The sequence below is a fragment of the Lepidochelys kempii genome, chromosome 5 (genome assembly GCF_965140265.1).
Source record: "Lepidochelys kempii isolate rLepKem1 chromosome 5, rLepKem1.hap2, whole genome shotgun sequence".
Classification (NCBI taxonomy): Eukaryota; Metazoa; Chordata; order Testudines; family Cheloniidae; genus Lepidochelys; species Lepidochelys kempii.
This window is the reverse complement of record NC_133260.1, coordinates 129420894-129443830: the sequence shown is the minus strand read 5'-3', so window position 1 is coordinate 129443830 and position 22937 is coordinate 129420894. Positions and strand designations below refer to the sequence as shown.

Here is a 22937-nt window from a genome sequence, read left to right as displayed (position 1 = left end):
TAGGAAGAAATGGGTAATCATCCTTCCCTGGGTTGGCAACATAAGTTCTATGTACTCTGATCCAGAGAGGAACATAAAACAAATCAACACTTTTGCATGCAGGACAGTGCAAGGTTTTGCTTTGGCACGATTATTTTTTTTTAAACAAAGTGAGATGAATTTGTGTAAAACTCAGCTGAAGCTGTACTTCAAAGTCATGAAAACAGGGAAAAACGCAAGATTGTCAATGTCATATTTGGAGCAAAGGTGCCTTTTTCAATGAAGGTAACAGTCCCCACATTGTAAACTTGAACCATGTGAAAAACTTCTAAGTGTTATCAAGCAATTATTCTGTCATAAGAAACAGAAAAAGTACATAGTAAAAAGTTTAAGTATTATGTGCCCCTTTCGCAGATTCTGATGATAGACTGTAACAGATCTTTTAGGTTTCGACCAAAACATGGTACTAACATAGTGTACAAACAGAAAAATAGTAAAGCAGCTAATAACTATAGCCTCATTCAGTTATTCACACTATATCACAATTCCAAAGTAGAGATAATTGAGTTACATACCAGCAGAAGACAACGTTGTGGATGGAGATGTACCCTGGTTACTGGCTGAAGGCTGAGGTTGACTGCTGAAAAAGAAGTCTGCCCCTTCTCCTAGAAGGTCCCCAGTAGACTCTTCTGAAATCTGTGACGTGCTACCCACAAGCAAATTGTTCAGTAAGTCTGCGTTGCTAGATGAGCTCTTCATCTCTGAGGCAGTTTGATTCTGCTCTGATGGAGCATCAGAGTCTAGTCCCAATAAATCTATATGGTCTTCCAACTGAGGTTCTCGTGGTTGGGCACATGGAGTTTCAAAATTAGCTTCAAAAAATATATTTGCATCTTCTTCTGGAGGACTGGGTTTTTCTTTTTCTTCAACTAAATCGGTTCTTCCTTCACTAGGAAATGCAGAAAATTCTTCATCTGATGGATCACTTTCATCCCTGTCATCAATCAGTCCAAGATGATTATCTTTAGACAAGCGGTCCTCTGCTCCAGTCTCTGGATCTTTTCCTTCTATTGAATGAATAAAAACAGATTTACCTTTTTATAACACCTTGAAGTTAACAGGATTCTCCTGCTCAACCAGGATAAACCAGGTTCAAGTGCCAGGGTCTGAACTTAAAGCTCCTTGCACAAGAAAGGTCAGGGGGCAGGCACAGAGAAGTGAATTGCCACTGGCTTGCCAAGCTCAGAAAAGGCGGTAGAAAAAAAAAAGGGGGGGGGCCACTTGTTTTCCTGCAGGTTTATTCTCCGGCCACTAGAGGCCACGACTGCTGCTACTGAGCACTACCTACAAATGCTCCAGTCCCCTCGTCTCCTTCCATCCTCAGAGGCACATGCCCCCTTCCCCACAGACAAAGCCAAGGGAGCAGAATGGCTCTGACTGCCAGGAGCACATGGACCGGAAATGTGACTAAGTATATTGCTCCATCACTCAACATGTGCATCTATTATCACTGCACAATTAAAGCAGACCCTTGTGCTGGACAAGGAGATATGATCTGAGTTGGGGATGGGAGTGAGAGAGTGGGGAAAAGCCTTCAGTCTGACACTCCCCTTCAGGACGCTGAATAAATTATGGTTTAAAGGGCTTTATATTATACTGCCGCTCTAAAATCAGTGGTAACCACTGTCACCAATGGCACCCCAGCAATTTTACTGTCAAGTGCTGAGGAAAGCCAGGAACTGCGTGGAGACACAGGGCTCTCTGAAAACACCAGAGCAGGCAGGCCATGTTTTCAGTCCAGACCATGCCGGAATTTCTTGGCCACTCTACCTGCTCACTTTGCAGCCAGCATCCGTAAAGGAAGTGGGAGGATACAGCCTTGCCTCAGTTTGATTTGTGAGCAGCAATGCATGACTATTACATAAGAACATACGAATGGCCCTACTGGGTTAGACCAAGGGTCCATCTAGCCCAGTATCCTGTCTTCTGACCTTGGCCAGGGCCAGGTGCCCCAGAGGGAATGAACAGAACAGGTAATCATCAAGTGATCCATCCCCTGTCGCTCATTCCCAGCTTCTGGCAAACAGAGGTTAGGGTCACCATTCCTGTCAATCCTGGCTACTAGCCATTGATAGACCTATCCTCCATGAATTTATCTAGTTCTTTTTTGAACCCTGTTATGGTCTTGGCCTTCACAACATCCTCTGACAAGGAATTCCACAGGTTGACTGAGTTGTGTGAAGAAATACTTCCTTTAATTTTTTTTAAACCTGCTGCCTATTAATTTCATTTGGTGACCCCTAGTTCATGTGTTATGAGAAGGAGTAAACAACAATTACCTTTACTTTATTCTGATTTGGAGATCCCAAATGAAGGTGGATGGCAACATTTGCAGACCTGAAAAGCTCACTCATTTTTAAATGTTTTTTACTTGCACTCTGATGAGGCAACACACAAAACTGAAGTAATCATGATCTGTCCCTTTGCTACCACTATGCAACAACATGTCAACGCTGTGGCAATCCTTGCAGGTGGGGGAGAGACAACTGATGTATTGCACAAGAGATTAGTCTTTTTGGTAAATAATTAGTAACTTCACCTACCTTCCCAATCCAGAGTATGGAAGAAGTTATTTCCATCAGTGCTGCTGCTCTGTGGAGAATCTGGCTCAGTAGGTGCGCTTTCGGGAGATTGTTCCGATTTGGACTCTTCTGCTTCATACTGGGCTGTTGAACCTGGCTGTCTAGGCAGTTCAGGTTTACCTGCCAGATGGAATTTCAAGCCAAAAACCTTAGACATACACTTCTGACGTTGAAAAAATGCAGATTGTGTCAATCCTAACATGCAGCATGTGGTATCTTACTCAAAAACATATCAAGGTGGCAGTCAGGAAGTAACTCTTGGTTGGATCTCATGAGCAAGCTGCTATTCTTTGTGTAGGAAAAAGGCCAGAAGCTGTGAATTTAGGATGGAATATTAACCCTGGTTTCAGCCACACACGTAACAGCAGTGAAATTAAATTAAGGTATCAGACTTAATATTCTAGTAGAGTTTTGTGTCCTATATTTAAACTGATGTGACTCTATTCAAGTCAGCTGCCTTCAGGTTTCTGGTTCTTTATGGCATAGCAGTAACACTCTGTAGATATTACAAAATAGAACAAGGTGGATAGGAGGGCTGTGAACAAAACTCAGCAATTTCAAAACACAGGAAACAAAGAGCCCTCCGTTTCCCTTCCCCCACAACACAATATCCAAAAATAACAGGATCAATGAAACTCACAGAAAGTACTTAAAGTGTAGGCAACAACAGTGTACCACTGATATAGGATGCAAAGCTGTCAACTTCAGCTTGGAAGCAGGTGAGTGACAGCACCCTGCTCGTGCAGGAATTGGTCACTTTCCTTACTTCAATGTCAGGTGCTGGGCTGGAGGGATATCGTAAGAAGCTAGGGAAGATTGACTTATCAATAGCTCTGTAGTCTCACATAAGAACAAGCGCTCCCTGCCAAATCAAAGAGCACAAACAGAAGTACAGCTGTAGCAGTGAGACAGGCTAGCCACCCCGGTACAATCCTGCTGAGGACCCTAGCATGTACCCAGAGCAGCTAGCTCGCCCCACCCTAACTACGTTCTTATTCTTAGTGCGCTAGCTCAAAACAGTATGCATACGCCTACCCAAAATGACAATTATGCTTCCTGCTCAAGTGTCGACATACCCAAATGCCAGCAGTGTAGTGTCTGACTTACTGGAGTGCTGCAATATCATCTTTGTTTAAAAACCAAAAGATTCACAAAAAATATAGTATGGGATAGGCTAAACTTTAAAGGGGTCCTGCCAACTCAGCTTTGGTCCCAAGTTTAAGTTTTATGAAAACAAATTTATGAAGATCTAAGGAAAAAAACTATAACATTTATCTTAAGTTTCAATTTATATATATAAATTTATATATTTATAAATATATATATTTAAAAATATATATATTTCTCCCCTCCAGTTTTTGAAACCCAAACATTTCAGGGCTAAGGATCTAAGTTAAATCAACTTCCAGGATTTTCTTTTTCTCGAGATGAGACAAATTCAGAAAGTAAAGGAGTACTTGTGGCACCTTAGAGACTAACAAATTTATTTGATGCATCCGATGAAGTGAGCTGTAGCTCACGAAAGCTTATGCTCAAATAAATTGGTTAGTCTCTAAGGTGCCACAAGTACTCCTTTTATTTTTGGGAATACAGACTAACACGGCTGCTACTCTGAAACCTGTAAAGGAGCATAGTAACTAAGTGTTTAAAAAAAAAATTCTCCCACTTCCAATACCAACACCTTAGATTAATGTAAAACAAAAAATTTTGTTCGCAATATGACTTAGTTGAGTGTCTTAACGAGAATACAATATAAAAGGGAGATTATGTTAAGGAAAGAATAACAAGGCTTAATGCAAAATGCAAGCCTGGCAGAAATATACTTTTCTAAAAACATATGAAAAGGGGAAAAGTGACTATATGTTGGATCAAGAGAAAAGTGAGGAAAAAAGCAAATACATTGAATTTAAAAAGATAAAAGAAGCAGAAAGACAATAAGTTAGGTCTTATTTATTCTCTAAATACAGCCATACAGAGAACATTAAAGAAAGGATGAAGGAGTGAAACATGAAAACTAATGAAACCAAGAAAAAAGCAAACACTAAATATAGAAATCCTGGCAAGAATTACTAAAAATATATCCAGAACGAGGAAGTTGGATAAAGAGACAAGACGCAATGTTAAAAAAGTGAGATCCCTTCAAGAACAATGGATACTCACGAATGCGGGGAAAATCTTGAAAGAAACAATCCATAACTCTACTGGACTAGGCACAAGAAACATCTCAACAATATATTTTGAACTGTGGGTATGAAAGACCACTTATGGAGAATGTTAGAATACTTTGAACTGCATTGATGAAAGTGTAAACTCAGCTAATCAGCAAAAGCTGAGGGAATTCTCCCCAGGTTTTGGAGGCAAAGGGCTCAACTGCCAAATATTTTTGTTTGATGTGTCACTCCAAATAGGGCCTCCAGAGCTCTAAGAAAAGGTGAAAACAGTGCCAATATAGATAAAAAGACTGGGCTAATTACAATCTAGTATTAAGGAAAAACTCATATTCCTTAATAACAGGCAAGGGTACGGCACAACTGTTCACAAGAATTAAGTTTTCCCTTTTAAAGGAAATTTAGAAATCTGTTTAAAAATTTATGTCTGAAAACGAAACAAAATGAGTCCTGAACTGGAATGCTTTAAAAGGATAGGAAACAGGCTAAAGTTTCTAATGCCTCCAAAGTTAAGCTTTACCAAATTTTGATAAAATCTCTTGTTGTTCCTCCCGACTGGAGAAAAGGATCTTGGGATTCAGTCCCTTTATGTTCAAGTTATCCCATGGCGCTCGTTCACTACAGGGTTTGTCTCTGGGCTCCACCTCCACTTCCAGATTCACTTGAAATAAGTCAGGATATTTCTCTTGAATGTCACAGGCATCCAGATCATACCTGTAATATGTTGATGTAATAAAAATCACAAATCAAAAATCTTTCAAGGCAAATATTCAATCAGCCCATCAGGCTCACTATCTTGGACTGCAACAAGCTAAGTGACTAGTACTTCTATGGAATTAGTGTGCAAAGCATAAAACCAATTGGATTTGGTAATTTTTTCCCTGTTTAATCTCACAGGGATGATTTATTATGAAGAAATTTCAAAAAAACCCTCATCAAAAGACGTTGAGTCGAAGGAAGTGTAGTCAATCAAAAGCCAGGACTCATTTTGTTAAAAATGAAAGCTATCCATTTCCAACACTACTAAAACACATACTCCACCGTAGATCTGTTGATCTGGCAAATAAAATAATTCGAAAAAAGTTTCTGCAAGTTGTGGTCAGCAAAATATTCACGTACTTAGCAAATTTCACTGTGGTGGCATTCCGGGGCACAAAACCTGTGTGGAATTGAATCTGGAACATCTTCATTGAAGCCATCTATGGGGAGAAGAAAACATAGGATAATTACATAATTCTGTGTAACAGAAGCTAAGGACTCTGCATCTTACTTTCCTTTTGGTAGAAAGCGTTTTTGATATTCATGAACGTATTCTCTTTCAGTTCAGTTTCTCTAAACATACAGTAGCTCCATATAGCATTTTTCTTGGGATGGCTGAATTTGGACTTGTTTATTTCTATTTTTCAAGTAAGTTGGTCGTATCACTGAAGAAACACCATCAGAAATAAAGACACAAGGGACATGATTCTAATCTCTACACCAGTACAAATTGGGAAAAGCTTCATCAAAAGCTAGTACAGCACGCTCAAAATCAAGACAAGCAGTGGCAGATTAGCCACTCAGGGGTCCCAGCCAACGAACTCGCTCTGCCCGGCGCTCCTGCTGGGAAGCAGGGGAAGCCCCCATGCCCCAACCCCGCCCCCCAGCAGGAGCGCCGGGCAAGTGGGGAAGCCCCTGCGCCCTGACCCTGCTCCCCGGCAGGAGCACCGGGAGGGGGATGGGGGGGACTGCAGGCAGAAGGGATGGGGAGAGGCCCCCACTTTCTCTTGCCCAGGGCCCCACAAACCCCTAATCCGCCTTTGAAGACAACACATAATTCTGTAGGGTAGAACTCTGGATCTTTCAGTAGCTTTTCCAAAATAACTAACATTTACAGGATCCATCTACAGCATTGAGGGAGAACAGCCTAAACAGAACTACATGTATTAATCAAGCAAAAATTTGTCAGCATCTCAGTACTTATGTTTACACAGAATGTCATGTGTATGAAAGGACTTCTGTTTCCTGTGCAATATCCTGGCTGTCAATCTCACATTGGCCAGCATTATACGTTTTTTTTAAACTGATTCATGATATCCATCTAACTTATCCAACTCTTCCTTCTGCTGACAGACAAGACAATTTTCCCTTCTGCAAACACCAATGTAAGTAGCTTGCCTTTATTTACATGTATACATCAGTCCTGGAAGAGAGGTAGCCAGAAAGTACACAGGGCAATCCATCCTTTCAGGAATCTCAGCCCAAAGGTAATGCTAGGTTCCCTGAGACCAAAAGAGAGAGCAAACTCCCCTGCTGCTGCCTGCAATTAGGGTGACCAGACAGAATGTGAAAAATCGGGACGGAGTTGTGGGGGGCACCTACATAAGAAAAAGCCGTGAAAAATCGGGACATCTGGTCACCCTACCTGCAATGCTCCCTCTCCAAACACCACTGTGTCTTGCTCAGAGCTGTGTACTATGAAGGTAAAACACAGCAGGTCTTCCCAAGACTCAACAGTTGCTCATACTCTAATTAAAAGAGCTTGGAAGATGTAGAAAAGCACTATCTGGAGATACCTGCTGTAATATTTGCAACACTACAGTATCAAATCCCAAGGAAACGCAAATCTAAACTTGACTCCTAACTTCAAAAAGGAGTTACTTTTAAAAAAGAATGTTTTCAATAAATGTATTGTGAACAGTACAAATAGGATAATCCTCTTTCTTGTTGATGTGTATTCACTTGACTATGAAGAGCAGCATTTACCAGATTAACGTACGTAAACTTAAGGCAAGGCAACATGTTTCATTATTAGCTTTAACTGCTATTGTAACATTTTCATTTCAGTCAAAATCCATACAAGACAACCCAGTTCTACAGAACAACCAAGTGCAATTTGGAAGATCAGAATGGACAAAGTCACATTAATGGTCAAACCAGGGAAACGCCATTACTGGGGCTGTCACTGCCCATACCTATGCTGTGGCTTGGAGTTCCACTAGGACAAAGAGCTAAAATAGAGAGATCATGGCAATAGACATGTTAAAAGTTTAGTGTCCAAGATTCTTAACTGGTAAGTGCTCAGTCCTTTGGGAAGTCAAGCAATTTATCTAGGAGCCTAACTTTACACACTTTTTTTTTTTTTTTTTTTTAAAGTTTTGGTTTTGTTCCAGAGGACAAAATGTCTTACATACCCTCCTTCTAGTAAGACACAGCTATCCTTATCTTACCAACCTCTGTGGCTTTCGAAAAAAGTGAAATCAGCTCTACTTATTTTGTAGCCAATAAATAGACGTTTATAGTTTCAAGTAGTGATCTTCACGGCTAGTTCTCCACTTTCAATGCACTAGCAGCAAGTTTCATAGTCAACATATATCAGTGTTCAATTACCAGAAAGTGGGAAAAGCTTCTAAGAAAGGCACCAAGAACTGCTTATGACTGGACAGTGGCCTCCCTCAACATTTAACCAAATGTTATTCAAGCGACTTCTTCGCTGAGTTGGGAGCAAGATTTTTCTGATCTGGCAAGAGTCCAATTAAAATCCCACATGGAAAGCCAGTTTTCCAAAGAGACAGTATGTCAGCCACAGGCTACGTGTACAAGATACTACACTTGCTGGAGCAATGGTCTGAGCCAGCATGTTAAATCCTACCGATTCATACAGATTATATCGCAGGCCACAGAACCTCACCTACCCACTCCTGTAATAGTCCCGTACCTATGGCTGAGTTACTAAATCCTCAGATCTTGATTTAAAGATCTCAAGTTACAGTGACTCTACCATTTAATCTAGTTCAAAATAGCAAGTGACCATGGCCCATGCTGTAGAGGAAGGTAAAAAACCTCCAGGCTCTCTGCCAATCTGATCTGGGGAAAAATTCCTTCCTGACCTCAAATATGGCAATCAGTTAGACCCTGAGCATTTGGGTGAGACCCACCAGCTGTACACCTGGGAAAGAATTCCCTATAGTAACTCAGAGCCCTCCCCATCTAGGGTCTCATTTTTGATGGCTGGAAATACTTGCTAAAAGCAGTCGCAGATGGGCCATATGCCACTGTAGACAACCACATCATACCATCCCCTCCATAAACTTATCAAGCTCAGTCTTGAAACAAGTTAGGGGTTTTTTGCTTCTACTACCCTCCTTGAAAGGCTGTTGCAGAACTTCATTCCTCTGATGTTTAGAAACCTTTGTCTAATTTCCGAATACAATATTCCAGGCGAGGTCTCACCAGTGCCTTGTATAATGGCAACAACACTCCCTTACATCAACTGGAAACACCTCGCCAGATGCATCCTAGTCCTGAATTAGCCTTTTCCATGGTAACATCACATTGGCGACTTATAGTCATTTTGTGATCAACCAATACACCAGGTCTCTCTTCCACCTGTTGTTTCCAACTGATTAAGTCCCCAGCTTATAGCAAAAAGTCTTGTAGTGCATGGCCTTGCTCTTTGCACTATAAAATTTCACCCCATTTCTATTACTCCAGTTTTCAAGGCCATCCAAATCTTCTTGTAGAATACTGCAGTCCTCCTCCACATTGGCAATACTCCCAACTTTGTGTCACCTGCAAATTTTATTAGCATACGCTCACTTTTTGTGCCAAGGTGATTAATGAAAATGTTAAAATAAGATTAGTCCCAAGACCAATTCATGAGAAACTCCACTAGTAACCTCCCTCCAGTCTGACAGTTCACCTTTCAGTATGACCCACTGAACCAGTTCTTTACCCACCTTTCAATTCTTTTATTAATGTCCATCTTCTCCAATTTAGCTAATAAATTTCCCATATGGAACTGTATCAAGATCTTACTGGAATCCAGGTACATAATATTTACTGCACTTACTTTGTCTAGAAAAATCAGTTATCTTTTCAAAGACAGATCAGATTGGTCTGGCATGATCTCTCTTTTGTAAAACTATGTTGTATTTTACCCCAATTACCATTTACCTCTATTTCCTTAACTACTTTTTCTTTCAAAATTTGTTCTAAGACCTTGCATATAATTGAGGTCAAACTAACGGGCCTGTAGTTTCTTTGGTCACTTTCATTTCTTAAACAAATTTGCAATTCGCCAGAGTATGACTCCCGAGTTTAAGGATTCATTAAAAATCCTTGCTATTGGGATCACAATTTCATGTGGCAGTTCCTTTAATATTCTTGGATGGAGATTATCCAAGTCCCCTGACTTGGTCATTAAATTCTTTGAGCTTGACTTCCAACTCAGATGTGGTAATTTCTACTTCCATATCCTCATTCCCATTAATCACCCTGCCAATGTTTCCAGTCTCATCGTTACTCTTATTAAAAACAGAGGCAAGAATCTGTTTACGCTTTGGGCCATGCCTAAATTATCTTTTATCTCCACTCCATCCTCTGTGCTTCGCAGTCTCACTTCTTCTTTCCTTATTTTCATGGCTAAAGAACCTTTTACTGTTGGTTTTAACTTCGTATGCAAGGTCCAACTCTGCTTGGCTTTTGGCAGTTCTCACTTTTTCCCTATATATTCTGGCTTCCAAGAGGTAGCTTTCCTTGCTGATCCATCCCTTCCTTCCATTCCTTGTAGGCTTTTTGCTTTCTCTTAATAACTTGTTTGAGATGCTTGCTCATCCAGTTTGGTCTACAACCCTGCCCCATGAATTTTTTCCTCTTTGTTCAGATGCAGGCTCCAGGTAGTTTCTGCAATTTTGACTTAAAGTCATTCCAAACCTGCTTCACATTCAGATTTTTTTTGTTCTTCAGTCCAGTCCACTTCCCTAACTAATTCCCTTAATTTTGTGAAGTTTGCCCTTTGGAAATCAAGGATCCTAGGTGCAACCCTAGTTATCTAGCCTTCCATTTAGCTTAAACTGAATTAGCTCATGATCACTTGAACCAAGGGTGTCCTCTACAACCAATTCTTCTTTGAGGACCTGGCTACTCACCAATACTAAATCTAAAATGGCATCGCCTCTTGTTGGTTTGGTGACTATTTGGTGAAGAAATCGGTCAGCTATCACATCCAGGAATAGCTGGGCCCTACCATTATTAGTAGCATTTGTCCTCCAATCTATAGCCTCAGAAATTAAAGTCCCTCATAAGCACACAAATCCCAATAATATTTTATTTCATTAAAACCATTAAAGAGGTCTCTGTCCATATCCAAATCAGATCCTGGAGGTCTGTAGCAGACCTCAAGCACTATCCCAGTGGAGCCTCTTATCTTTCTTCTCTGAAGTGATTTTGACCCAAACAGATTCAGTTGTATCCATCCCATCACTCCTAAATTTCTTTACAGTCTACCTCATCATTAATATACAATGCTACTCCATCACCTTTACCTTTTATTTCTGTCTTTCCTGAACAGTACGTACCCTTCAATCCCTGTACTCCAGTCAGACTACTATTCCACCATGTTTCTGTTATCCCTATAATATTGGGTTTCACTTCCTGCACTAATAGGTTTAGTTCCTTCATTTTATTACTTAGACTTCTTGCATGAGAACGTAAAGACATCTTAGTTGTTTCTTCTTGGCTTTGCCCAGATTCCTTCTCTGATTAGGTACAGTCATTCTACTGCCAGTATCACCTGACTGTTACTGGCAATGGTACTGGCACTATCTTTCCTCTTGATATACAATCTCCTACCCTCTGTTGTTCCCTTCTCCTTTGCTGAATCCTCTAGGACTCTATTTTCCTTCCACTTGTTATTAGTATTAGGTGTTGAGATAACATGAGCATCTCCACAGATTTCCTAATTTAAAGCTCTTTTAATCAGTTGAGCCAACCTCCATCCTAGAAGTCTATTTCCCTCCCTACTCAGGTGGAATCCACCCCATGAGAACAGTCCTCTAACCATGAATGCCTCACAGAGGCTGAGCATCCAATGCCCTCTTTATAGCACCACTGCCTGAGCAGGCTCACCATAATCACTCTCCTCCTCTAGGAAAAGGTAGTATCCCACTGAAGATCACATGAGCATCCATTTCTTTAACTGTTTTTCCCAGCTTGGCATACTCTTCCTTAGAGAGACTCTAGCAAGATCATTTGTCCCATGTGAAGGAAAAATCAATGGATCTTTTACTATTCCCATTAGGATCCTCTTCAGCCTCAGTTCCACGTCATATATGTTAGCTCCCAACAGATAGCACACCCTTCTGTTCTCTGGATCAGCTCTGGTGACAGATCTGTCTGCACTTCTTAGTAAGGAGTCTCCTGTCACTCGGACCTGCGCCTTTCTGGTGCTGTCACAATTCTCCGGCCTTCCCCCTTCTGTTTTTTCTGGCTGCAAGTCCTCGTCTTTTGTTCTCATTTGCAATCTTCTGTGAATCTGCTACAGGTATTCTTTTTTGTGAAGCCAAGTAAGCAGTCAACACAAAGACATGCAGATATAAAACAGTCTCACCAGCTGACCTCTCTCGGCCCGGTTATATACAAGGAATGCCTGAAAGCCATATCAAAAACTTGATTTTTTTTTTAAATTCCTCACTGTACAGACATTGAGCTGCTCACTGACTGCTTTTTGAGTGCAGCAAAACGTTTTGGCTTAACGATCAGTCTAAAGAAGACAGAAGTCATGATCTAGTATCAACCAGGAAGTACTGCAATTACTCTAGTTGAGTCCATTGAAGATGTACCACTCAAGGTCACTGACAAATTTTGCTGCCTAGGCAGTGTTGGGTCATGTGAGGCAATAATGATGATATTATGAAGCACATTGATACAGACAGTGATGCCTTTGGACAACTTCAGTGTCATCACTGAAATGAACAAGGTATCAGACTGCCAACAAAAATTCCTGTTTACCTTGCTGTCGTCATCCCCACATACTTCTATGGCTGCACTATGTAAACCACTTAACAACACGACATAAAATGCTGGTACCTATTCCACGTATGATGTCTACAGCTGATAACAGGTATATAATGGCAAGATTTAGTTCCAGATATTGAGGGATCCTTAAGTTCTGCAATATCACAGGCACTGAAGTTTTTATAGCAAAAGCACAGCTGTGATGGTGCGGTCATGTGGTCCATATGCCTGAGAATAGAATACCAAAGACAGTTTTCTACGGAGAATTGCAACTGGAACTCATTTAGGGACAGACCAAGAAAACATTACAAGGACACTCTCAGGGTCAACCTCCAATCTTGTAATGTAGACTTCAACATCTGGGAGCACTTAGCCCATGACAAGATGCAATAGTGGCAGCTCTGCCACCTTGGACTGAAACATTTTGAGATCTCATGGATTGCTGCAATCAAGGAGAAGCATGCAAGGCATAAAGCTAAAAGCAGAGCACATTTATCTACAATTATCTTCACTGGTGGCACTTGTGTACAGGGCTACAGGTCCACAATTGGTCTCGAGTCTCTTCTCAGGACCCACAATAAGTGACTGCAGCTCAGCTGTCCCAGTCAACAGAAGACTCCATTACTGTGCAGAACGCTCCCTGAAAATAGTCTGGGAGAAAGTTTTACAGAGTTTGATTGCAGATGCTGTCTCAGAAGTTCAACATCTGGATTATCTCTACCTCCATTAGTTTACCAAGACGGGGAATTAGAAATTCAAGGAAATTCTCAAGCTATTTTTAAGTTTTAAATAATTGCTGGAAAACCTGAGTATTATCCCAATCAGCTGACTGTCGGAACTGAATGCTGCACAAGTTACCAACGGCCCATTTTTCCTAACCATGTATTTTCTTTATTAGCAAATTGAACTAAAACTACAAAGTTGTGATTTCTAATAGGAACCAGAAAAATCATCTAAATGAATCTGGCTTCCAGGTTGGTGATTTTCCAGACTTACCAGGAAAGTTTGCCTGAAGTTTCTTGTAAATCATTATGTTTTATATGAAGAGCTGTCTGACTAAAGTGGATAGCCGCAAACAGGACAGTAATCCCTATATGCCAGTTACAGGTGGTAAACATATGCCATGAGCTAGCCGCACATGTTCTCAGTGTATGTTAGAAATTGTAAACTTGATTGTTACTTTACTTCCGAGTCAGGGATTTCTGAGGTTGTGGTGTGGAGACTGAGCTGCAACAGATTCACATGACTATGATGTAGCCATGGTGGCATGTAGAATGGACTTCCATCTTCAACGGTCCCTTGCAAGTTTTCTTTCTTTGACAAGATCAGCGTAGGAGGATCCGAGCTGCTTAAATCTCTAATTGCATCTTCCAATCTCATGCGTGATTAGCCTTGCACTCCACTTCCTTCAACCGTAGCTCTATAAAACTTCTGTAAAAGCGTATCTTCTTCTGCATGTTGGGCATGACCCCAGCATTGAAGTCTTGTTCTCAACTGGTGCAAGACTGCAGCAAGCCAGGATCATTCAAGTACCTCGTTTGACAAAAATCAAACCAATCAATGTTAAGAATACACTGTAACTTCTGACACTGAAAAAAAATTTAGTTTCCTCTCAACTGGTTTTAATGGCCACGATTCTTTTCCACATAACAGTTATCATGACTACAATATCGAACACTCATATCTCAGTTGTCACACAGGCATCTTGCCACCCAAACCGAGGCCTTGGAAGATGCTGAAACATCATTTATGCAAGACCAATCCAACGTGCGACTTCTTTGGTAATAAAACCTCCTGCTGACAACTGAATACCCAGATAGATACAACTATTCACCCATTCAATGTCATTGCCATCTACATGCATCAGCAGCAGATCGTTCATTTCCATTTTATAGGAGGCATGCATAGCTTTGGTTTTACCACCACTGATCTTGCGTCCCATAGATTCTGCAGTTTTTTGCAGCATTAACTATAGGAGGTAAATAATCTCTCCAAGACAGACAGTATCAGCTGCATAACTGAGTTGCTCTAAAGATGAATCTTTAAATTTCACACCACCTACTTTGGCCTCAATCAGTTCTGTCTATTAGAACATTAAACACAGAAGAGAGAATGTATTCCTGGTGTACCCCCAGTTCTACTGAAAACCATCTGTAATAGAACCATTGACCCTCACACAATGAAATGTATCATGGTACAGTTCCTCCACTAGGCAAATTAAGTCCTCAAGCATGCCATAATGGTATAGCAATATCCACAGTGCTGATGGATGCATTGAGTCAAAATCAGCTGCTAAGTCCATAAATGTGATTTCAGTTTCCTTTGTCACTCTAGCTGCTCTTTAACATTCCATGGAGCATATATATTTGGGGTAGCCAAGCCACATGCAACTTTACAAGAGTTGAAGTGAGGCTCTTGGAGCCCCTTTCCCCATTCTGGTAGGCAGAAATGTTTGGGGGAGTTTGGGGCTTCTGCCCAGCAGAGGGGGTGTGTGTGTGTGTGTGTCTCTCAGGGTTTCAGTCCCATGGGAGGCGCCTACTGGTGTGCCCTGGCTCTCGAACTTCTGAAGAGTGTCATATACAGCTTGGAAGGTCAGTAAATTTGGCCATCATTGATATATAGCATGGATTGTCGATTGACCTGGATGGTTCTCCCTCATTTTTAGGTTGAGACAGTATTTCTATCAGTTCAGTTGTATGATCATAAGCACCTTCCCTGGGATTGACAGCAGCGTTATTCCTCTATAATGTGAGCAAACTGAATGGTCTCCTCCCACACCTTTCAAAAAAGGATGTAGGCCCTTTTCCAATCTTCTGGAATATGACTGGTTTCCCAAATTTTTAAGGCAACTCTATGAAGCCAGTGAACTAAACCATACCCTTCAGCAGTTCTGATTAAATAATGTCAGTACCAGGTGATTTATTACTTCGTAACTGGTCGACTGCAAATCTAGTGTCACCAGCCTGTTTTCTGCTGGGTTCATTTGTTAAGGACTCTGTTCTGACCTTCCAGTGCATCCATTCTGCACCATGCCTCTTTTTTCCTCCCATAATTTGATGGCCTCCACAGTAATCCAGCTGCTGCTTCTTTATTGTCCTTAGCCCCAGTTTTCCAGCAACCTGTGACAGAATCCTGAAATGAAGTCCACTCTTTCTCCATGGTAGTCATCCAATATAGAATATTTGTTGGAAATCGCTACCGTCTGACTATTGGCGATCACTTCACTATACCACTGGTTCTTTGTTCCCAGAGCTGGTCCCAATCTGGATAAAGTGGGAGGGTTGGGCGATGACCTGGCAAGCCAGCCGCGTAAAACATCTCTAGCTTCACCAGCAGCAGAGCTGGAGCTATTTGATGTAAGTTACTGAACTGGATCCAGATCTGCTACAATTAAGACAAAGGACTTCAGAGATTTGACATCCAAACTCTCTGTGGCTCAGCTTTGATTAGTAAGAGTCAGTCCAGCCATGGACTACCTTCTATCTTCTGTAAACTTGTCATATGGAAGGCTGTCATTTAGTAATACCAACTATCTTGGATTTCTCCAATTTTGGCAGATTTCCTCAGAGAGGCAAATACAGCTAAGCTTGGCCTCTATGGTACTCAGAGGTTTCCCTGAGTATCACGAGACAAAAGTTCCCATGGAAACCTAGCAAACCTAGGAAACCTGAAGGAGGAATTACACAGATTGAGTGAAGAATGTGTAGTAGAGAAATACAATAGTGAAAAAAATCTGAAAAACTAACTTCTACCAGCACTGAAACTATTTGCATAGATGACGAAATGCTTTTATCCATTATATTTATATTATAAGGAGTCCAGGAGAGCTGGCCGTATTTCAAGGAATCCCTGTTGAGGTTACAGGGACAAACCATCCCGATGAGTCGAAAGAATAGTAAATATGGCAGGCGACCAGCTTGGCTTAATGGTGAAATCCTAGCGGATCTTAAACATAAAAAAGAAGCTTACAAGAAGTGGAAGGTTGGACATATGACCAAGGAAGAGTATAAAAATATTGCTCGGGCATGTAGGAATGATATCAGGAGGGCCAAATCGCACCTGGAGCTGCAGCTAGCCAGAGATTTTAAGAGTAACAAGAAGGGTTTCTTCAGGTATGCTGGCAACAAGAAGAAAGCCAAGGAAAGTGTGGGCCCCTTACTGAATGAGGGAGGCAACCTAGTGACAGAGGATGTGGAAAAAGCTAATGTACTCAATGCTTTTTTTGCCTCTGTTTTCACTAACAAGGTCAGCTCCCAGACTGCTGCGCTGGGCATCACAAAATGGGGAAGAGATGGCCAGCCCTCTGTGGAGATAGAGGTGGTTAGGGACTATTTAGAAAAGCTGGACGTGCACAAGTCCATGGGGCCGGACGAGTTGCATCCGAGAGTGCTGAAGGAATTGGCAGCTGTGATTGCAGAGCCATTGGCCATTATCTTTGAAAACTCGTGGCGAACCGGGGAAGTCCCAGATGACTGGAAAAAGGCTAATGTAGTGCCAATCTTTAAAAAAGGGAAGGAGGAGGATCCTGGGAACTACAGGCCAGTCAGCCTCACCTCAGTCCCTGGAAAAATCATGGAGCAGGTCCTCAAAGAATCAATCCTGAAGCACTTGCATGAGAGGAAAGTGATCAGGAACAGCCAGCATGGATTCACCAAGGGAAGGTCATGCCTGACTAATCTAATCGCCTTTTATGATGAGATTACTGGTTCTGTGGATGAAGGGAAAGCAGTGGATGTATTGTTTCTTGACTTTAGCAAAGCTTTTGACACGGTTTCCCACAGTATTCCTGTCAGCAAGTTAAGGAAGTATGGGCTGGATGAATGCACTATAAGGTAGGTAGAAAGCTGGCTAGATTGTCGGGCTCAACGGGTAGTGATCAATGGCTCCATGTCTAGTTGGCAGCCGGTATCAAGTGGAGTGCCCCAAGGGTCGGTCCTGGGGCCGGTTTTATTCAATATCTTCATAAATGATCTGGAGGATGGTGTGGATTGCACTCTCAGCAAATTTGCGGATGATACTAAACTGGGAGGAGTGGTAGATACGCTGGAGGGGAGGGATAGGATACAGAAGGACCTAGACAAATTGGAGGATTGGGCCAAAAGAAATCTGATGAGGTTCAATAAGGATAAGTGCAGGGTCCTGCACTTAGGACGGAAGAACCCAATGCACAGCTACAGACTAGGGACCGAATGGCTAGGCAGCAGTTCTGCGGAAAAGGACCTAGGGGTGACAGTGGACGAGAAGCTGGATATGAGTCAGCAGTGTGCCCTTGTTGCCAAGAAGGCCAATGGCATTTTGGGATGTATAAGTAGGGGCATAGCGAGCAGATCAAGGGACGTGATCGTCCCCCTCTATTTGACATTGGTGAGGCCTCATCTGGAGTACTGTGTCCAGTTTTGGGCCCCACACTTCAAGAAGGATGTGGACAAATTGGAGAGAGTCCAGCGAAGGGCAACAAAAATGATTAGGGGACTGGAACACATGACTTATGAGGAGAGGCTGAGGGAGCTGGGATTGTTTAGTCTGCAGAAGAGAAGAATGAGGGGGGATTTGATAGCTGCTTTCAACTACCTGAAAGGGGGTTCCAAAGAGGATGGCTCTAGACTTTTCTCAATGGTAGCAGATGACAGAACGAGGAGTAATGGTCTCAAGTTGCGGTGGGGGAGGTTTAGATTGGATATTAGGAAAAACTTTTTCACTAAGAGGGTGGTGAAACACTGGAATGCGTTACCTAGGGAGGTGGTAGAATCTCCTTCCTTAGAGGTTTTTAAGGTCAGGCTTGACAAAGCCCTGGCTGGGATGATTTAACTGGGAATTGGTCCTGCTTCGAGCAGGGGGTTGGACTAGATGACCTTCTGGGGTCCCTTCCAACCCTGATATTCTATGATTCTATTTGCATGCTAAAATATTGTTTTCAGAACCTGTGAGAGACAATAATTCCTTGAATTCTGTAGGTAAGTAATCCTGAAATGTATAAATATTTAATATTTCACATATGTATCTCCAGACTTCACTATGACTACACCAAAGCAGAGAAAGCTAGAACTTTTAGTAATTTGGGTTGAGAGAGAATTCACATGCAAGCTTTACTTTTATAGCCTGAAAAATGTTAGCATTTTTAGTTGAAAGAAAAATCATGAAGCAACAATGTTCTGTTGTCTCCTGCAGAGTGAAGGATAGTAAGGAGACTATGCACTGAGCCAAACCCCAGATGGAAGCAGGGCACTGGAATAGATGGACCTCCTAATCTGTGCGGGATGGAAATTCCTGGAATCCCACTTTGCTACAGGCCCAAATACCTATTCCAGTTGTGGTCTCTGTGTTCTGGACATTTTAAAAAAAAAAATCTCACTATCATACAAGTTATCAAAGAGGTGTATCATGGTGCCCCCCCATGATCATGGTAAAGTATATTATACGCCAACTCTCTTGCGATGGAGAAAGAAAAGGAAGTCAACTCTTGAATGTTAAATGTGCTAGGATGCATGCTATCTTGTTTATGCAGCTGTCAGATGGCTGGACCTTTCATGAATACAGTGAGGCAAGGCACCAAAACAGATATTGGGGGTCGGGGGAAAGAGTCCCTATTTTTAGAGATGCTGAGCATCCATAAAACACGCTGACTTCAATGGGAGCTACTCCATGCTCTGCACTTAGGTTTATAAGTGGCTTAATTTTTCATATATGTGCACTTTGGATAGTAATTTTAGGTGCACACACTGTGAAAATCATCGTCCAAGTTAAGTCATCTTAAGAAAATGAGCGTCAATTCTAGCTAGAGTTAATCACTTACTACATGCTCTGAATAATGAAGAATCAAACAAACAGTGACATTTTATATCTAAAATTCAATCTCCCCAGAACTGGGAAGGATGGTGGTCTCTGTTTCAGTGAGAGTTCAGATAGTCCAGACAAGTTCAATCTGATACTGTATCTATCACAGAATAAGTCAGAAAACATAATTCTGTTTTTTAGTGCCATGACAATAGCAAGGGATTCCAAACAAACATTTTACACAACTGTAATCAGACAGCCAAGAAGGTAGCTGTTTAAGATTTTGTTTTAGGGATTTACTCTTGGCAATTGATGTGATTAGAGAGCCTGTATTATACTGCGGTTTGACTTTTAGACACAAAAAAGTGATCAACCTTCCTTTTGGTGGGAAATAAAAACAGATGAAGACTCCTGGCTAAAACATGAAGTTCTGATTTTTTTCTTACTTCTAAGTAAGGAACTTCGGCAGAACTTCATGGAGAACAGAGAAGTCCAGGACAGGCGCTCCAGGCATAAGACACTGGGGATAATTACCAGTTGTTGAAATGCTTGCTTACCAGAAAATGCTGAAAAAGGAGCAACTAACTGTACACTTCTTGTCAGAATGCTGACCAGAGGCTGCATGTCATGACAGGACTGAAAGGGAAGGTTGAACTCCTAGCCACCTGAAAACCTCAAACTCTTTTCTCAAAGACAGATGAGCACACAGAAGGGCAACAGTAAAACCACTTAAGTCAAACTACTAACAACCAACAAACACCACAGTAATCATGAAAGAGACCATGGGGATTGTTCTGCGACGAATAAACCCTGTAAAGGTTCCATTAAGTATGTCGTTACCTTGGCTTGGAGTCTGCCTCCTAATGTTGACCTGGCATGATAGATCACAATGAGAACATCACCTTGGACGGTTATACCCAGTTGGATTATGGCTTTGCCATCCTCAGTTTTGAAGTCTCTGAAGAAAAAGCACATCTCATGTTAAGTTTCAAGAAAAACAACTGCTTTGAAATTGATGTGTTTTTACCTGTTCTATCTGGTTACTCCAGGTCCTTCTAGGCAATTTAGAAATTCCAGAACTTTGTTTTACTATGGAACTAGGACTTGATATTTCAGAAAGTAACGTCTTTTTTAGAAATTGTCCCTCTCCCCACAGGAGACTGAGGACCATCTAGACCAGCCTACTATCTTGCACAGTGGCAAAGAATCAGATTGCTGTTACCACACTATTGAGCTGACCATAAAACTAGTTACCACACTACTGCACGCATCACAGCAGTGAGACACTAGGTCTTCCTAATGCCCATTCCTACTGCTCTCCTTAGCTTATTGCTAGGTTAGATAGATTATCTCCCAAATTTGCTTCACACTCAGTGCCCCCCTCTCAAGGAGGAGCAACCACCTTTCCCAGCTTCTATAACAGTATGTAGCTCTGCCCCTTGAAAGGATCAATTTCATAGCTGCAGAGAGCTGTGGGTGAGGTCTGAGCAGGCATGTGAAGGTTGTCAGGGGCAAAATGACAGACCATCATGCTGGTAGCACAGATGCATCTGCACATGCTGGGTTCCTGAAAGACCACTGCTAAGCTGTGGTCTTCCACCACTTTTCCAGTTCATCTCTCTGCGAAGCTCTCCTAATCCAGTGTGTTTAGAAGGTGCAACCCCATTTGTATCCCCTATTTTTAACTCCCGGAAGCAGGCCTCACCTTCAAATGTCAGTGGAATCTTTCTCCGCTCCTCCTTACCACCAGAGTTTGGGATTTGAAATAGAGGATTACAATAATATGCTGCTGGTACCAGTTCTCTTCCTGCCTAGGTCCCAGACTCTCCCAGAAGCATAACTCTGACACTTTCACATTCAAATTGCCAAGACTACAGCAATCCTGCTCAGCTCAATCTGCTCCTGGAAGAGCTGACAGGAACTGTTGCTGTGTAACAGTATGAATCCAGTTGAATTTAGGAAAATAATTCAGGAGAGTCTTCCGATTAAGAGATCATGTGGGAAAAACACAGCCATTTTAAATCAAAACGGAGTTGCTGCCATTTCTATACTGTCTTTCCCCAGTTCAGGTGCTGCTTTTAATCACTGAGCCAAAGCTGAAAACAAGTTGCTAATCTCTGTTGTGAGCTCCTGATCTCATTTTAAATGGCCAAGTTTTAATAGGGATGTATTGACTTAACATATAGAATTTCACTAGGCACAACCTTAACACATGTTATATCTATCCCCTGCACAATACCAAGGGTTTAAATGCGAGTCTGAATACGAACTATCCGCTGCTCTGAGACTGTGTATGGAGTTAGGCCTTCCAGACAGAACTTGGGTAGAGTATCCCCAGGTCTGCCCTCAGTGACCCCCAAGCAAAGGCAGAACAGACTGGTTCTTTCCGTGCAAGATTTGTATGAAAGGTGTATTCGCTGCACCGGCACAGTAATCTTTGGGGAGCAATGTTTCAGTATTAAAACAGCTCCAGAAAGAGTTCAACCTTAAGTTTAGGAAACAAGTTACAACCTGCACTTACTTCATTTTGTCATATTCCTGTGAAGTAGTAGTCACTCTTTCATCCCCAACATAAACTTCACAAAAAGGCCTACAGCCATTTCGCAGCTTGCTGAACAGAGGAACTGGTGTCATGGTAATTGATTTGATAAGGATTGGCTTGCTGTGAGGAATAATGGGTTCTTCTGAAATCATGTCACACATGTACTCTATATACCTGTCAAAACAAGAGGTATTCGTTCAGAAAAACAATACAGCCTAGAAATGCATGATTCAAAACTTACCTTGTCATTGTAAATATTCAATTCAACAGTGTTGCATGACACCATTACTCATAAGCATAAGGGAGTGCATTTAACAGCACATTAGGAAACTTAAGTCTGATTTTATCTATTTCAAAGTCAACCTTGCATGGAAAGAATGAAACAGAGAAAAGGGGAAAACAATCTAAATGTGTATGTCTAAACACATTTCATCCATGGCCAAAGGAGAGTTACTACAGCTGTATCCATGCACAAATTCCCATATTGTTCTAACTTAGGCACCTATATGGCCCCCATCAACAGTAGTTGAGTGCCTCAGTCTTCAAAGCATTTCTCCTCCCAACACCCCTGTGAGGTGGGGGATATGCTAATATCCCCATTGTACACATGGGGAACTGAACCACAGAGGGACCAATAAAGGTCACATAGGAAGTCTATGATAGAGCAAGGAATTTCACCCAGCTCTGTCAAATCCCAGACAAACATTCTAACCTCCAGACCATGCTTGGATTCATCCTGGTCAGAATGCACTGACTATTTCAGTAGTGGGGCTTTAAAAAACTTAAAACAATTTTAACCAAGTCGTATCTAATTTAAATAATTCTAAACTGTAGTGTACAATTTTGCTCCTCTGCAGTTTGCTAATCCACACACCTCCTTTTCAGAAATCTCTTTATTCTGAAAAAGCCCTGGCTGAGATGATTTAACTGGGAATTGGTCCTGCTTTGAGCAGGGGGTTGGACTAGATGACCTTCTGGGGTCCCTTCCAACCCTGATATTCTATGATTCTATGATTCTATGAAAGGCAAAGATTTATTGGCAGATCCCCTAGTGAA

The 22937-nt window shown here is 41.6% G+C and overlaps 1 protein-coding gene across 4 annotated transcripts in view; it reads right to left on the bottom strand.

Annotated features, from left to right (window-relative positions):
- GAK (cyclin G associated kinase) overlaps positions 1 to 22937 on the bottom strand; it is a 149838-nt gene that overhangs the window by 39819 nt on the left and 87082 nt on the right. For all 4 annotated transcript variants that reach the window (XM_073345848.1, XM_073345849.1, XM_073345850.1 and 1 more), the window contains exons 16-21: positions 21861 to 22055; positions 20180 to 20297; positions 5909 to 5988; positions 5310 to 5503; positions 2583 to 2741; positions 555 to 1046 (exon numbers count right to left, since the gene is read on the bottom strand). In XM_073345848.1, the coding sequence (XP_073201949.1) occupies positions 555 to 1046; positions 2583 to 2741; positions 5310 to 5503; positions 5909 to 5988; positions 20180 to 20297; positions 21861 to 22055 (1238 nt within the window). The remainder of the gene's footprint in view (positions 1 to 554; positions 1047 to 2582; positions 2742 to 5309; positions 5504 to 5908; positions 5989 to 20179; positions 20298 to 21860; positions 22056 to 22937) is intronic.